Here is a 15805-nt window from a genome sequence, read left to right on the forward strand (position 1 = left end):
GGCAGATATCATATTGAACTATATCCATTCAGATATCAACATGCAATCTACACAGGCTATTCAGGGAAAACATTTACCACCTTAATTGGATTTTTGTTAAGAAGACTTTTTTTAAACAAAAATTCCGTAAAAGTGGACAGTGCCATCCCTGATTAGCCTGAGTGGACAGGCTTATCTGGGACAACACTTTACTCTTTAACCCATAAGAAGCAAAGTTAAAATGGCTTATGCAACCAGCATAAAACTAGAACAGCCTGCGCGTAACTCGCAGTCTGTTCAGGTTTTATGCTGTTTGCTGCTCATCAGTAAAGGGTTGGAAATGAAGCCTTTTAAACCTAAATCTAGTATGAAAGGTCTTAAATTAAATTTAACTTTCTAAGGGACAACAAATGCGTAAAAATACGCATCTAAAAAGGTTAAAACACATGCATTAAGGCCAGTTTTCAGAGAGCAAGGCTCATATGCAATTGTTAACCCTTTGCATGCTGGGATATTCGTCGTCTGCTAAATTGGTGTCTGCTGCTGAAATTCTAAAATCATCATTTTCTTCACTTTTTTTCAAAGACCACTATCAGAATAGCATATAGTTTGGATCCTGATGAGACGCCACCATTTGTGGCGTCTCATGGATCCATACTGTTTTCAAAGGCCTTTAAAATTCGGTTCCAGCGTTAAAAGGGTTAAGGTGTATACATTGATCTTCTCTTACCAGCTGAACAGAAGGGTCCAGTAAATCCCGGGGGACACAGGCACTTGTAGCCGCCAATCTCGTTCACGCATGTACCGCCGTTCTCACACCGAGACAGGCCCGTTAGACATTCATTCACATCTTTGAGGGACATTAATACATGAAGTCTTTGTAATTTGTGCGTGATCTTGAAACTGGTTTATTCTTTGGGCTTTGTGAGCTATATGTGTGGTATATGATGTTGTACCATTTCAGTGATTTTTCTTTGCCCAAAATAACAGCTTCTTACAAGATGCTTCCCAATGGCAAAAAGTAAAATATTTTTCCCAAAAATTCCCCAAAAAGATGCTGAACTTTTCCAAACATAAATAATTGGTTTATTGAGTCTATTATACAGGGGTAAATAGCTTATTTTTAATCATATTAATAATGATTGATTTTTCCCATTGTCATGGTTTATCACACTTATTTTCCAATCCAAACGGTACATGCTGTAAAATAGGAAGCCAAAAAAATCACTGCCTTGTTACTTAGCTTAAGTCCTACAGTGTACCATGGGTATCAGTATGATTATTACTTTGTTTGTTGGTTTGTGGACATGTTTATTATTATTATTTTGTTTATTATTTTCTGAATGGAATATATGGGTACAAAATATCAAAACGTCTGTTTTTCTCTATATTCCCCATTTATGTACATGAATTATGTACAACTGCCTCATAGCAAAACCTATTTTCAGCAATTGTAAGACTTCAAAACTTATTTGTATTCATACAATTTTATTGATCAACGATAACAAATATTAAACTTTCTTGGAATATATTTAAGACATTTCAAGACATTATGACTTGCTTTTAATAAAATAATTATTAAGTAAAGAACTTACAATTAATACTAATTGATTCTATCGCAAGTATAAAATATATGTGTGGGTAGCTTACTATTATCATCATTAAAAGTAGATGTTTTTTATAGATTTTACTGAAGATTAATTTATTTTTGTTGGAATGAAATTTCGTGGATTAATAAAATCTAGCATTTTTGTTTGACCACAAATTCAAGCATCTTTAAATAATGTAAGATAAAAGACTTCAGACTTGAATGATTGTTGGACGTTTGATTTTGCGGTAGATAATCCACACAAATCAACACTTGAAGTTATTTCAATGACTTTTGAATATGTTCATTAAAAGTCTTATTAACTGTGTTAATGTGTAAGTAGCTTCATAAGTACCGATTTCGCAAAACTTTCCGGTCCATTCTGGGGGGCAGTTACACAAGAAGGATCCCTGGGTGTTGATACAGGTTCCTCCGTTCTTACAGATGCCGAGTTCCAGGCACTCGTCAATGTCTGTGATAGAGATAAACATGTATGCCCATTGCATGCTCAAATGTACCTTATTCTAGGAAAATGAGGCTTAATGCATGAGGGTAAAGGGTTGTCCCACATCGGCCGGTGCAGTCTGCACAGGCAAATCAGAGACCACACTCTCCGCCTAGACTGGATTTTCTTTAAAAAGAGACCTCTGTTTTACTAAAAAAAATGAGCTGAAAGCGTTCTCACTGATAAGCCTATGAAGACTGCGCAGGGCAGACAATTTACAAAAAACATTATTTTAAATATATACAATACATTGGAACAGTACATGACACAGGCAACAATGGTATGGAAAATTATGTCAATTCAGTTATTCACTTATCAAGTTTTATATTAAAATTCAAACACCAGCCACACTTTAGTCTTATTTCACACTTTCTGTAGCCCAGATACCATACAAGTCAGCCACAATTCAAGTTTACTTCTATGGTATACCTTTAAATAGGAAACTTAGAAGAACGTTTTTTTTAAGATAGGAGCAGCATCATTCGAAAATGCCCTATGCAATTGGGCAGTGTAGTCATGAGCTACGATTAGACCATGTGGGCTGTGTAGTCAGGAGCTATGATTAGACCATGTGGGCAGTGTAGTCAGGAGCTATGATTAGACCATGTGGGCAGTGTAGTCAGATGCTACGATTAGACCATGTGGGCAGTGTAGTCAGGAGCAACGATTAGACCATGTGGGCAGTGTAGTCAGGAGCAACGATTAGACCATGTGGGCAGTGTAGTCAGGAGCTACGATAAGACCATGTGGGCAGTGTAGTCAGGAGCTACGATTAGACCATGTGGGCAGTGTAGTCATGAGCTATGATTAGACCATGTGGGCAGTGTAGTCAGGAGCTATGATTAGACCATGTGGGCAGTGTAGTCAGGAGCAACGATTAGACCATGTGGGCAGTATAGTCAGGAGCTACGCTTAGACCATGTGGGCAGTGTAGTCAGGAGCTACGATTAGACCATGTGGGCAGTGTAGTCAGGAGCTACGATTAGACCATGTGGGCAGTGTAGTCAGGAGCTATGATTAGACCATGTGGGCAGTGTAGTCAGGAGCTACGATTAGACCATGTGGGCAGTGTAGTCAGGAGCTATGATTAGACCATGTGGGCAGTGTAGTCAGAAGCTATGATTAGACCATGTGGGCAGTGTAGTCAGGAGCTATGATTAGACCATGTGGGCAGTGTAGTCAGGAGCTACGATTAGACCGTGTGGGCAGTATAGTCAGGAGCTACGATTAGACCATGTGGGCAGTGTAGTCAGGAGCTACGCTTAGACCATGTGGGCAATGTAGTCAGGAGCTACGATTAGACCATGTGGGTAGTGTAGTCAGGAGCTACGATTAGACCATGTGGGCAGTGTAGTCAGGAGCTACGATTAGACCATGTGGGCAGTGTAGTCAGGAGCTACGATTAGACCATGTGGGCAGTGTAGTCAGGAGCTACGATTAGACCATGTGGGCAGTGTAGTCAGGAGCTATGATTAGACCATGTGGACAGTGTAGTCAGGAGCTATGATTAGACCATGTGGGCAGTGTAGTCAGGAGCTACGATTAGACCATGTGGGCAGTGTAGTCAGGAGCAACGATTAGACCATTTGGGCAGGATAGTCAGGAGCTACGATTAGACCATGTGGGCAGTGTAGTCAGGAGCTACGATTAGACCATGTGGGCAGTGTAGTCAGGAGCTACGATTAGACCATGTGGACAGTGTAGTCAGGAGCTATGATTAGACCATGTGGACAGTGTAGTCAGGAGCTACGATTAGACCATGTGGGCAGTGTAGTCAGGAGCTACGATTAGACCATGTGGGCAGTGTAGTAAGGAGCTACGATTAGACCATGTGGGCAGTGTAGTCAGGAGCTATGATTAGACTATGTGGACAGTGTAGTCAGGAGCTACGATTAGACCATGTGGGCAGTATAGTCAGGAGCTATGATTAGACCATGTGGGCAGTGTAGTCAGAAGCTATGATTAGATCATGTGGACAGTGTAGTCAGGAGCTACGATTAGACCATGTGGGCAGTGTAGTCAGGAGCTATGATTAGACCATGTGGACAGTGTAGTCAGGAGCTACGATTAGACCATGTGGGCAGTATAGTCAGGAGCTACGATTAGACCATGTGGGCAGTGTAGTCAGGAGCTACGATTAGACCATGTGGGCAGTGTAGTCAGGAGCTATGATTAGACCATGTGGGCAGTGTAGTCAGGAGCTACGATTAGACCATGTGGGCAGTGTAGTCAGGAGCTACGATTAGACCATGTGGGCAGTGTAGTCAGGAGCTACGATTAGACCATGTGGGCAGTGTAGTCAGGAGCTATGATTAGACCATGTGGGCAGTGTAGTCAGGAGCTACGATTAGACCATGTGGGCAGTGTAGTCAGGAGCTACGATTAGACCATGTGGGCAGTGTAGTCAGGAGCTATGATTAGACCATGTGGACAGTGTAGTCAGGAGCTATGATTAGACCATGTGGGCAGTGTAGTCAGGAGCTATGATTAGACCATGTGGGCAGTATAGTCAGGAGCTACGCTTAGAACATGTGGGTAGTGTAGTCAGGAGCTACGATTAGACCATGTGGGCAGTGTAGTCAGGAGCAACGATTAGACCATGTGGGTAGTGTAGTCAGGAGCTACGATTAGAGCATGTGGGCAGTGTAGTCAGGAGCTATCATTAGACCATGTGGGCAGTGTAGTCAGGAGCTACGATTAGACCATGTGGGCAGTATAGTCAGGAGCTACGACTAGACAAGGTGGGCAGTGTAGTCAGGAGCTACGATTAGACCATGTGGGCAGTGTAGTCAGGAGCTATGATTAGACCATGTGGGCAGTGTAGTCAGGAGCTACGATTAGACCATGTGGGCAGTGTAGTCAGGAGCTATGATTAGACCATGTGGGCAGTGTAGTCAGGAGCAACGATTAGACCATGTGGGTAGTGTAGTCAGGAGCTACGATTAGACCATGTGGGTAGTGTAGTCAGGAGCTACGATTAGACCATGTGGGCAGTGTAGTCAGGAGCAACGATTAGACCATGTGGGCAGTGTAGTCAGGAGCTACGATTAGACCATGTGGGTAGTGTAGTCAGGAGCTACGATTAGACCATGTGGGTAGTGTAGTCAGGAGCTACGATTAGACCATGTGGGCAGTGTAGTCAGGAGCTATGATTAGACCATGTGGGCAGTGTAGTCATGAGCTAAGATTAGACCATTCGGTAAACTATCATCCTAGATTACACCAGGCAGTCCGCATAGGCTAATCAGGGACATGATGTATGAGCGTAAACTATCATACTAGATTACACCAGGCAGTCCGCATAGGCTAATAAGGGACATGATGTATGAGCGTAAACTATCATCCTAGATTACACCAGGCAGTCCGCATAGTAAACTATCATCCTAGATTACACCAGGCAGTCCGCATAGTAAACTATCATCCTAGATTACACCAGGCAGTACGCATAGGCCTTGATGTATGAGCGTAAACTATCATCCTAGATTACACCAGGCAGTCCGCATAGGCTTATCAGGGACATGATGTATGAGCGTAAACTATCATCCTAGATTACACCAGGCAATCCGCATAGGCTGGATGTATGAGCGTAAACTATCATCCTAGATTACACCAGGCAGTCCGCATAGGCTTGATGTATTAGCGTAAACTATCATCCTAGATTACACACCAGGCAGTCCGCATAGGCTAATCAGGGACATCACTCTCTGCTTCTTTCATCAAAAGGAAGTTTCTTTTTAGCGAAAATCCAATTAAGGCAGATTGTGTCGTCATTGTTTCTTCAGTGTCGACTGCCCAGGCTAATCTTGGATTACACTTAATTAACGTGCATTAAGTCCTGTTTTCACAGAATGAGACGCATATGTCTTATATATAACCCTCATTATGGGGACTCACATCTTTGCAGAACCTCTGTGCATAGTCCTGATAGAGGACCGTACGCCTGTCCCCCAGGGCTGGCTGGTATGTGAGGTTGTACGCGTACAGCATCATGTCAATGTAGGGGGCAGAGCCTGGTCAGGGGAGATATTACACAATCAAGAAAATAGTTACCATGAGTATGAGAATAGTCTATCAGATAATGACTTTCAAAGAATGCTATCTATTATGGGGAGTAAAATGTTTCGCATGTTCTTGATGTTAATGTAACAAAATAAATTAGAATAAAAATAAACATAATGAGGAAAACATTGTATTAGACCAGTAACTCTTAGATTCGAAGAAGTGCCAATATCAAATATGTCCTGCTAAAACGGCGTATAATGCATCAGACATATTTGTGTAAAAGACGAGCACACATATATAGGTATATTACATTATTAACCCTTTCCCACTCAGAAGGAAAGCGAAAATGGCTATAGACAACCAGCATAAAACCAGAACAGCCTGCAAGAAACTCGCAGCCTGTTCAGGTTTCATGCTGTTTGCTGCTCATTTGTATCTCAAAATCTTAGAGTTTGAAATTAAGCGTTTAAAATTTGAATCGATTAAGAAACGTGTTTAATATAATTAAATTAGCAAATGTTCTACAAAATAGTCAAAATGCGTATATAAGCTGTGAAGGGTTGAACTGCACGGAATGCATTAAACACATTTATGAAACAAGATGTGTTTGTGAAACACAATGTCCCCCTATATATGACCTTGACCTTGTGAAGGATGACCTTGACCTTGTGAAGGATGACATTGACCTTTCACCACTCAAAATGTGCAGCTCCATAATATACACATGCATGCCAAATATCAAGTTGCTATCTTCAATATTGCAAAAGTATTCATAAAATAAGCGATTTGGGCCACATATATTTGACCTCTGACCTTGAAAGATGACCTTGACCTTTCACCACTCAAAATGTGCAGCTCCATGAGATACACATGCATGCCAAATATCAAGTTGCTATCTTCAATATTGCAAAAGTATTCATAAAATAAGCGATTTTGGCCACATATATTTGACCTTTGACCTTGAAGGATGACCTTGACCTTGACCTTTCAACACTCAAAATGTGCAGCTCCATAAGATACACATGCATGCCAAATATCAAGTTGCTATCTTCAATATTGCAAAAGTATTCATAAAATGAGCGATTTTGGCCACATATATTTGACCTCTGACCTTGAAGGATGACCTTGACCTTGACCTTTCACCACTCAAAATGTGCAGCTTCATAAGATACACATGCATGCCAAATATGAAGTTGCTATCTTCAATATAGCAAAAGGTATTGCAAAATGTTAAAGTTGGCGCAAACAGACCAACAGACCAACAGACAGACCAACAGACAGACAGGGCAAAAACAATATGTCCCCCACTACTATAGTGGGGGACATAAAAATACTACCACGCACACACATAGGTTAGTCCAACTTGTTGACGCTCTAAAATATAAAGCTACTTTTTATATTGGTATTATTTGAAGAATTTAGCCTGTATAAAAAGTATCTCTTAATTCTGTGCGCGTCTTATAAATAAAACTAACTCATAGGTATAAAATAATTAACTATCGTCAATAACATCAAACCAGAAGGTGTCGTCGGTGTTGACATTATGGTCGGGTTCACGGATATCGGCAGCACGGTTATCTTGCCATCCCCGTCTGCGGGGGTGATCAGAAGCGTGCCAAGCATCTTGGGACGCCGACCCTCCACTGTGACATTTCGTGCACGATCCATAATGAGTCTCGCGAGATAGAGTTCGAGTTCCTTTGTCGAGTCTCCAGCAAACCGAACATGGGCTATGGCAACATCGGGCATCGCACTGAATAATATTGACGGAAGTTTTTATAAATTATTTATTTATTTATTTGTTTATCAATTCTTCGTATCCTATTTTGATTTGTTTATGAACACTTGGTCATGAAAATAATGTTACTCACTACCAGAATATGTTGCTTGCAAGTTTATATTAAAGGTTTCATAAACCACATACATTGTACTAAAGTAAATAATATGGGCCGTGCTCTGTGAAAAGCGGTTGCATAAAGTGTCGTCCAAGATTAGCCAGTGCAGTCCGCCCAGGCCAATCAGGGACAACATTTTCTTCTTGAGATATATTTTCTGTTTGAAGAAAGTTTCTTCTCAACAAAAATCCTGTTAAGGCTGAAAGTGTCGACCCTGCATGATTAGCCAGCGCGCACTGCACAGGCTAATCTGGAATGACACTTTACGCACATGCGTTGAATCCCCATTTCACAGAGCACAGCCCAAATAACATGTTGAGAGCAACTTACCCGAAACCAAACACCTCACAGCTGACATATCGATCTCGGAGGTAGCTTTCAAGAATGATTCGCCCAATCTACAACAAAATGGATGTGGAACAAATTCTTAACAGAAAAGACAAATTATATAAATTCATTTTTTCATAAAATAATACTATGTAAAATAATTCTTATTTGTTCTTATTTGTATGTGACACAATGTTAGAAGAATAGGTGACATTGAGCCTTCACAGTTTCAACAAAGGTATTGAATAAGATATCACATAAAGAAACAAACAAAAGTTTTTGCTTCTTGTTGGTTTTTCAGTGCTGACAAGTGCCCCATTCTTACATTTTTCTTAAGTGGACTACCACAACAACCACCCCTACTTAGAATTCCTAAAGGACCTTGACCAAATTTTAACGAGTATTTAAACAAATAGCCCAATTATCAAGAGCTCTGAATGTATGTGTATATATGTGCTTACGTCTTCACAGAATGGGTTTGCGAGGTCCAGGAAAGCCCTAGAGTTGCGGTCCCTGAGGATCCCCGAGTAGGAGAGGGTGTACACCCACACCGTCAGGTTTGCTACAACACCAACTGAAAACACAGCCATATGTTACATTAGCCTAGCCCTGGGAACACTTTACTTAATGTATGTGCGTAACGTGTTGTCCACCGTCAAACTTGGCGTTTCAAGGACTAAACATTCCGTTTTTATGTAATTTTCCGTTTAAAGGATTCCCTTTTCATTGAAAATAAAGTTTAGTTGGCAAGTGTCGTCACTGATTAGCCTGTGAAGACTGCACAGGCTTATCTGAGACGACGCTTTATGCACGTGCAATAAGTCCAGTGTTTTTAGAACGAGGCTAATGTGTCTACAGTTGTTACGAAAACCAGGAAACAATTCATCTTTAAGCACATACATTAAATGTATATGCCCTTATGCTAGTATACTGAACACAAATCTAAGAGTGCATTTAAATGGCCACACAATAGCATGACAAAAACTCATTTACTTATAAAAGTAATTCTTTGGATCTTTAACTCAAGACAAATCAGCGAATCTCATGTTTGACGAGTTGTTAAACAATGTATGCCTAGCGTCTAGAAAAAAGGCATTGGCAAACAGCGTAGACCCAGATGAGACGCCGAATGATGCGGCGTCTCATCAGGGTCTGTGTTGTTTGCTTAAAGGAATTTCTGTAAGAAAAATTCTAAATAGAGAAATAAATATACTAGACATCCCTAATTTTGGAAATAAATTGATCCAATTTAGAAGGATGGGAGAGTCCACCAGGCATAAATGGGTTAAACAATTCACTTCATATCGCTTTTGCATACCTGGTTTCTCAGGAATGGGGGTGAGTATTCCAGTATTTTTCGGCTCCATTCCCACAAGAATTTTGTCAAGGAACAAGGCCTGGTAACCTGCTCCATCTGTCCTTATGGTGTTGGCCTTCAGGATGGTTGGGATGTCGAAGGACAGGCCCTTGTGTTCACCACGAAACTGCAGGTCGAAATTTCACCGCCCCTTCTCTGATTTTTGTTGTAAAAAAATAATTAAAATGGTAGTTTTTCGTCCATGCATTTGTCAAACCCATAAACTAGCACTACCTATAGGTCTCTGGTCACGTGTAATCAGCTAGTTTAGGCAATATTGTCACAAGGAATTCAGTCCAATATAACAAGAATTACTTAACCCTTTCAGTGCGGGAACCGAATTTTAAAGGCCTTTGCAAACAGTTTGGATCCAGATGAGACGCCACAGAACGTGGCGTCTCATCAGGATCCAAACTGTTTGCTATTCTGATAGTATTCTTTGAAAAAAATTAGAAGAAAACGCTAATTTTAGAAATTCAGCAGACGACATTTTAGCAGACGACAATTTTCCCAGCATGCAAAGGGTTAATTTGCTTTAGCATATTTTTTTCGAATAACAAAAAGTAATTAATATATTATTGGTGTTAACAAGAAAACTAGTTTTAACTTTGATTAGGGTTTGGCAAAATACTAAATTAGCCATATGACTTCCTTAGCTCTAAATGACATATTCAGAATTCAAACTTTTCATTCTTGCATTTTTCTGAAAATATAAAAAAAAATATTCAATAGTTGAGTAAGACTGGAATATGGAAATAAATACTGTTTTGAATTGCAATTTGTGTCATCGTATTACTAATGGTAGCAATTTTTTTATGCTTGCTTCATTAAATTATATTGATCATGAAAGATATATTGTCCTACTCTAACTTACGCTATGTATTCCTTTAGCCCTGTTTTATTATAAATGCCTGCACATTCGCACACAATGGGTTCCTTGGTTGGTCTGAAAACGGGAGTAAATGTACACGTTATTGAGTATAAGCCTCATTTCTGGAAAACAGGGTTTAATGCATGTGCGTAAAGTGTCGTCCCAGATTAGGCTGTATAGTCCGCAGGTCAGGGATGACACTTTCCGTCTAAACTGGATTTGTGTTTAGTAGACTTCATAATACAGATCAGTTCCATATTGAAAGCGTAAAGTGTCGTCCTTCATTAGCCTGTACAGACTGCCAAAGCTAATCTGGGACGAAACTGTACGCTCGTGCATTAAGCCAGTGTTGTTTCCAGAACGAGGTTCTTATGTGTAATAGTTCAATATTGAAAGTTAATTATTTGGCAGTGGAGCCAATACAAAATTAGCCTAATAAAGTACAGTGGAACCATTACCACATGAGCTTAAGAAATCAAAGTCAGCATATTAAAACGAAGTTGGCATACTACTGACTTCATCCCTGTTACTTTGCACCCAAGGTAAGCCTCATTATATTTGGTACTTGATTTAAAGTACCTGTCCATCTACAGCACAATAAAAACCTGATATTTGTATTATTCAATTAATGCGGTGTCCTATACTCATGGACATACATGTATAGGCTGTATTCTCCAAGATAGTCAATATCAACGGACTCCCAAAGCCTTCGATAATGTGTTGCTCGGACTCCAACCTTTGGGTTATAAAGCTGAGAGTTGCGCAACGTTTTATATAAGAAGACGGCATCTACGGCATCTACTGGAATAGTTGGATTATATAATTTGGAAGTTAATCTGGTTTTGCTGACAGAAAATATGTTTCTATGAGGGTATTTTTAAAATCCTGTCTTATATTAATATCAATGCCAAATACGGATAAAGTTACGCAAAATTCGGGACCCAGCCGTATTGTCAATCCGTCCAAATATCTGTTACTGTTTCTTGATCATGCGCGAAAAGCTCTTTATCGAGACAGTACGCACCTGTTCACAGAAGGGGTTGGCTACGTTCAAGAACTCCTTCGACGACATGTTCGCCATGTTGTGATGATACGGCACGTTGTGTAACGTGACGTCGGTGGGGGCAGTTGACGTGTCTACAACAACAAAAAAGTGCTGTAAACGTTTACACTTAAGATTACATGTCCATTCTTTTTTCTTTTCCTTTTGGGGATATAACATATATAGGACATGTAGTAGAGTTCAAACAGTATATATTTAAAACCAGAAATAGATCCTTTTTCAGTTTAATTCGATATATATTCACTTAATGTTATTTATAAATTACGCATTTGATTGAAAGTTTTGAAAGGATACATTTTGAGTCAATTAATACTTTTAATAATGAACCATACATTATTTTACAAACATTTTGTTCATGTACATGCGCATCTGTGACTTTTAAGAATGCATTACTTACGATATCTGGCAGCGTCAGCAGCTTTAAAGAAAAACAGAAAAGAAAATTATACAATCGTCCATATACTATACAGTTGTTGCATGGTTGTTACATTTGTTGTTAATATGCATGTTGAAATTGTTCTTGTTGCTGTGTTTTGTTTTGTTTTCCTGTAAATAGTGCGGTTGTATGTGCTTTTTAGAAACAGACTATTCCACCTGTTTTCCTCTTAAACTTTTTTTATTACAAACGAAATGAATATTAGATTTTTCATAATATATATTTTTTATGATTTTAATCTATAATGTACTCACTTATTACATTTTGTTACAACCAGACATTAAATAATAATATAATATTTAACTATTATTGAATAAAAATGATAACATAAGCATGCATGTCGTTATAATTGTTCTTATTATCATTTAACCATGTATTTAGAAATCGCTATGAAGAAATGAATTGTTTCAAAGTGTAAAATATATATGTTATTTCAAACTGTGTGTGCATATTATATATGTATGTTTTAATGAACAAAACATTATACAGTGCGTGTTCTGGTACATTTTTAGAAAATGGCATGTGCTGATTAATGTCGCTTAGTTGTTTTGTCCATTTTAAACTAGCCGATACTTCGATATTACACAAGTAGCGCTTAACGCTTGAAGAAAACATAAGAAAAAAAAAAATATGTTGCTCAAACGGTCCCGGATATATTTTACAGTATTATATCGTTACTGCAAGGGCATAAAGTTGTGTCTAACATTTACGTCTTCTAATATTTGAGAATTTTTTTTACTAAGAATGGAATACTAAAGTTTTACAAAGAACTATTTTGTGAAATTCATGGAAGCAGCGAAACGCGTGACATTTTAGTACATTTAAAATGATGTGATAACACACTAAATTGTTATGCATAACATATTCATGATAATAAGTAGTTAAGGACACGTATATAATAACCATGTGGTACATTTTATCCCCCACTTACATGCGTGTAAAAGGTAGTACACGAGGAGCCCAATTCCGAACGCTAGCAGCAGCGCTCCCAATATCAGCAGTATGATAAGCCCGCATGTGCTTGCCTTCCTCGCGCGCGACGACTTTGCGGAATTCAAGGAATGCGTTGAGCTGTTGTTTTGGAGACCAGCAGCGTCTGTATAATCGTAGCTGGTGGACTTGTGGCCGCCCCACGTGCCATACCCACCGCCGCCGCCGACGTATCCGGCCCCACCGCCGCCATACTCGCCGCTGTTGTAGCGCCGTGGAACCTGGTGGAGGAAAGATGTTATACGTGTGTATACGTGATTTTATATCCCGATGTTCCACATTATTCTTTCCCCTTAAATGTAGGTCAGTGCATTGATGTTTTTTAGTTTTTATTCACTGATGACTAAAATTAACATAAATTTTCTGTCTTTATTGTTAAAATTCACAAAAATGGCAGAAAACGCTATCAACATGAAATGACATCATTAATATTTTTAAAATGACATGACTGTATTGCTCATTAAAACTCAAAGAATCATACATGTTAAAAACATAATATATTCACTTCATCTGATTCAATGCGAGTCTGATCAGACATATATCTGTAGATGAATAATACATGAACATGCGTGGTAAAAATCGACAGATCTATGACAATTTACAAGCGCATTAATACTGATTAACTGATTAACCTAATTTATGTATCGCACTGATTTGGAAACCAGTGAACTCAAAAGTCACCAATGGGATTCAAATAGTATTCAATAGTGATTCGAATAGTATTCAATGGGATTCGAATTGTATTCAATGGGATTCGCATAGTATTCGATGGATTCGTTGGAATGCTATTTAGACAACATGTAATGAAACGCAAAACACGCCTGCACAGTCACATGCAAATACCATGCTCCTGTTTTTTAAGAACAAACAACACACGAATATTATTGCAATTTTTGGACATAACAGTCTATCATTTTATTATTACACCCATCTTACGTATCGTAAATAACAGTAAATAAAAAGAAGATATACCCTCTGGGTTGTTTGCGAAGGTGTTGGAGTGTGATTGAACTCCGATATTCGATAATGCGAATGTGTGGGCATGTTATCTTACTTATTTCAATTTAACCATTGATTTATCGTCTATCATTGATACAGTAAAAGTAATCGCCCGGTTTTATATATACACATGTACTTGTAAATGTATCGACACACTCTATATGCAATAAAAAGCCAACGCATCTTACTTTTTTTTTTCTTTCTTTTTTTGTTTTACCAACTTTTACCAGTTTCCCTGCAGACGAAATCTTCACAACGTTACATCTTCCATTCATATCGTATCAAAAGAAAAGTAGTCAGTATTTATGTAGTAGTCAGTATTTATGTTATGTAGTAGTCAGTATTTATGTAGTAGTCAGTTGTATGTAGTAGTCAGTATTTATGTAGTAGTCAGTTGTAAGTAGTAGTCAGTATTTATGTAGTAGTCAGTTGTATGTAGTAGTAAGTATTTATGTAGTAGTCAGTTGTATGCAGTAGCCAGTATTTATGTAGTAGTCATTATTTATATAGTAGTCAGTATTTATGTAGTAGTCAGTTGTATGTAGTAGTCAGTTGTAAGTAGTAGTCAGTTGTATGCAATAGTCAGTATTTATGTAGTAGTCAGTATTTATGTAGTAGTCAGTTGTATGTAGTAGTCAGTATTTATGTAGTAGTCAGTTGTAAGTAGTAGTCAGTATTTATGCAGTAGTCAGTTGTATGTAGTAGTCAGTTGTATGTAGTAGTCAGTTGTAAGTAGTAGTCAGTTGTATGTAGTAGTCAGTTGTATGTAGTAGTCAGTATTTATGTAGCAGTCAGTTGTATGTAGTAGTCAGTATTTATGTAGTAGTCAGTATTTATGTAGTAATCAGTTGTAAGTAGTAGTCAGTATTTATGCAGTAGTCAGTTGTATGTAGTAGTCAGTTGTATGTAGTAGTCAGTTGTAAGTAGTAGTCAGTATTTATGTAGTAGTCAGTTGTAAGTAGTAGTCAGTATTTATGTAGTAGTACATACAATTGGCTACTACATAAATACTGACTACTACATAACATAAATACTGACTACTGCATAAATACTGACTACTACTTACAACTGACTACTACATACAACTGACTACTACATACAACTGACTACTGCATAAATACTGACTACTACTTACAACTGACTACTACATAAACCATTATATTTATGCAGTAGTCAGTTGTATGTAGTAGTCAGTATTTATGTAGTATATAGTCTCTTTATTTCCACTTCTCAGTGATTTTGAAACATACAATATAAAAAAGCAGCAAATATACATTCACATACATGAATATAGAATTAAGTACTAATTATATAAACCATAATTTACAAATGAATATTATATATGAAGAGATCCACAAGACGTCTGTTTGTTTTAAAGCACATTACAGTTAATTTTACGTAACACACATATGAATTATACCAGACATTTACTCAGTAATGGAAAAGTATAGCCTTTTGAACCATTATACAGTTTATCGCGATTCCAGTATTATCCCTCCTAAGCTGACGTGGAAACGTATTGTAAACAATGCGATCCGCAACTATCACACGGAGCTGTGGACAGTGCGCGTCACAAGGGAACCCAGAATTTGCGCGATTTTGTGTCGTCCATCCTCACATCAGGGCCGCCCGCAACTGGACCGCGGCGAGGACACCTCGCGAAACATCGGAAGCCTCGGCAGCTGTGCGTGTCCTAGTAAACACGCGGGAACAACCCGCCGGAAACAATTGCAGACACTGTGGTCACACAGACGTCTTGTGGATCTCTTTATATATAATATTCATATGTAAAT

The 15805-nt window shown here is 38.6% G+C and overlaps 1 protein-coding gene across 3 annotated transcripts in view; it reads right to left on the bottom strand.

Annotated features, from left to right (window-relative positions):
• The window catches only part of LOC127841362 (hyaluronan-binding protein 2-like), a 114102-nt gene that overhangs the window by 4579 nt on the left and 93718 nt on the right, over positions 1 to 15805 (bottom strand). For 2 of the 3 annotated variants that reach the window (XM_052370171.1, XM_052370170.1), the window contains exons 4-12: positions 12955 to 13234; positions 11985 to 12005; positions 11549 to 11661; positions 10528 to 10599; positions 9615 to 9809; positions 8758 to 8870; positions 8300 to 8367; positions 7592 to 7827; positions 1923 to 2039 (exon numbers count right to left, since the gene is read on the bottom strand). In XM_052370171.1, coding sequence (XP_052226131.1) covers positions 1923 to 2039; positions 7592 to 7827; positions 8300 to 8367; positions 8758 to 8870; positions 9615 to 9663 — 583 coding nt within the window. In that variant the 5' untranslated portion in view covers positions 9664 to 9809; positions 10528 to 10599; positions 11549 to 11661; positions 11985 to 12005; positions 12955 to 13234. Of the gene's footprint in view, positions 1 to 709; positions 830 to 1922; positions 2040 to 7591; positions 7828 to 8299; positions 8368 to 8757; positions 8871 to 9614; positions 9810 to 10527; positions 10600 to 11548; positions 11662 to 11984; positions 12006 to 12954; positions 13235 to 15805 lie in introns of all 3 variants that reach the window. The other variant, XM_052370169.1, reaches the window with a different exon arrangement.

This window comes from Dreissena polymorpha, chromosome 8 (genome assembly GCF_020536995.1).
Source record: "Dreissena polymorpha isolate Duluth1 chromosome 8, UMN_Dpol_1.0, whole genome shotgun sequence".
Classification (NCBI taxonomy): domain Eukaryota; kingdom Metazoa; phylum Mollusca; class Bivalvia; order Myida; family Dreissenidae; genus Dreissena; species Dreissena polymorpha.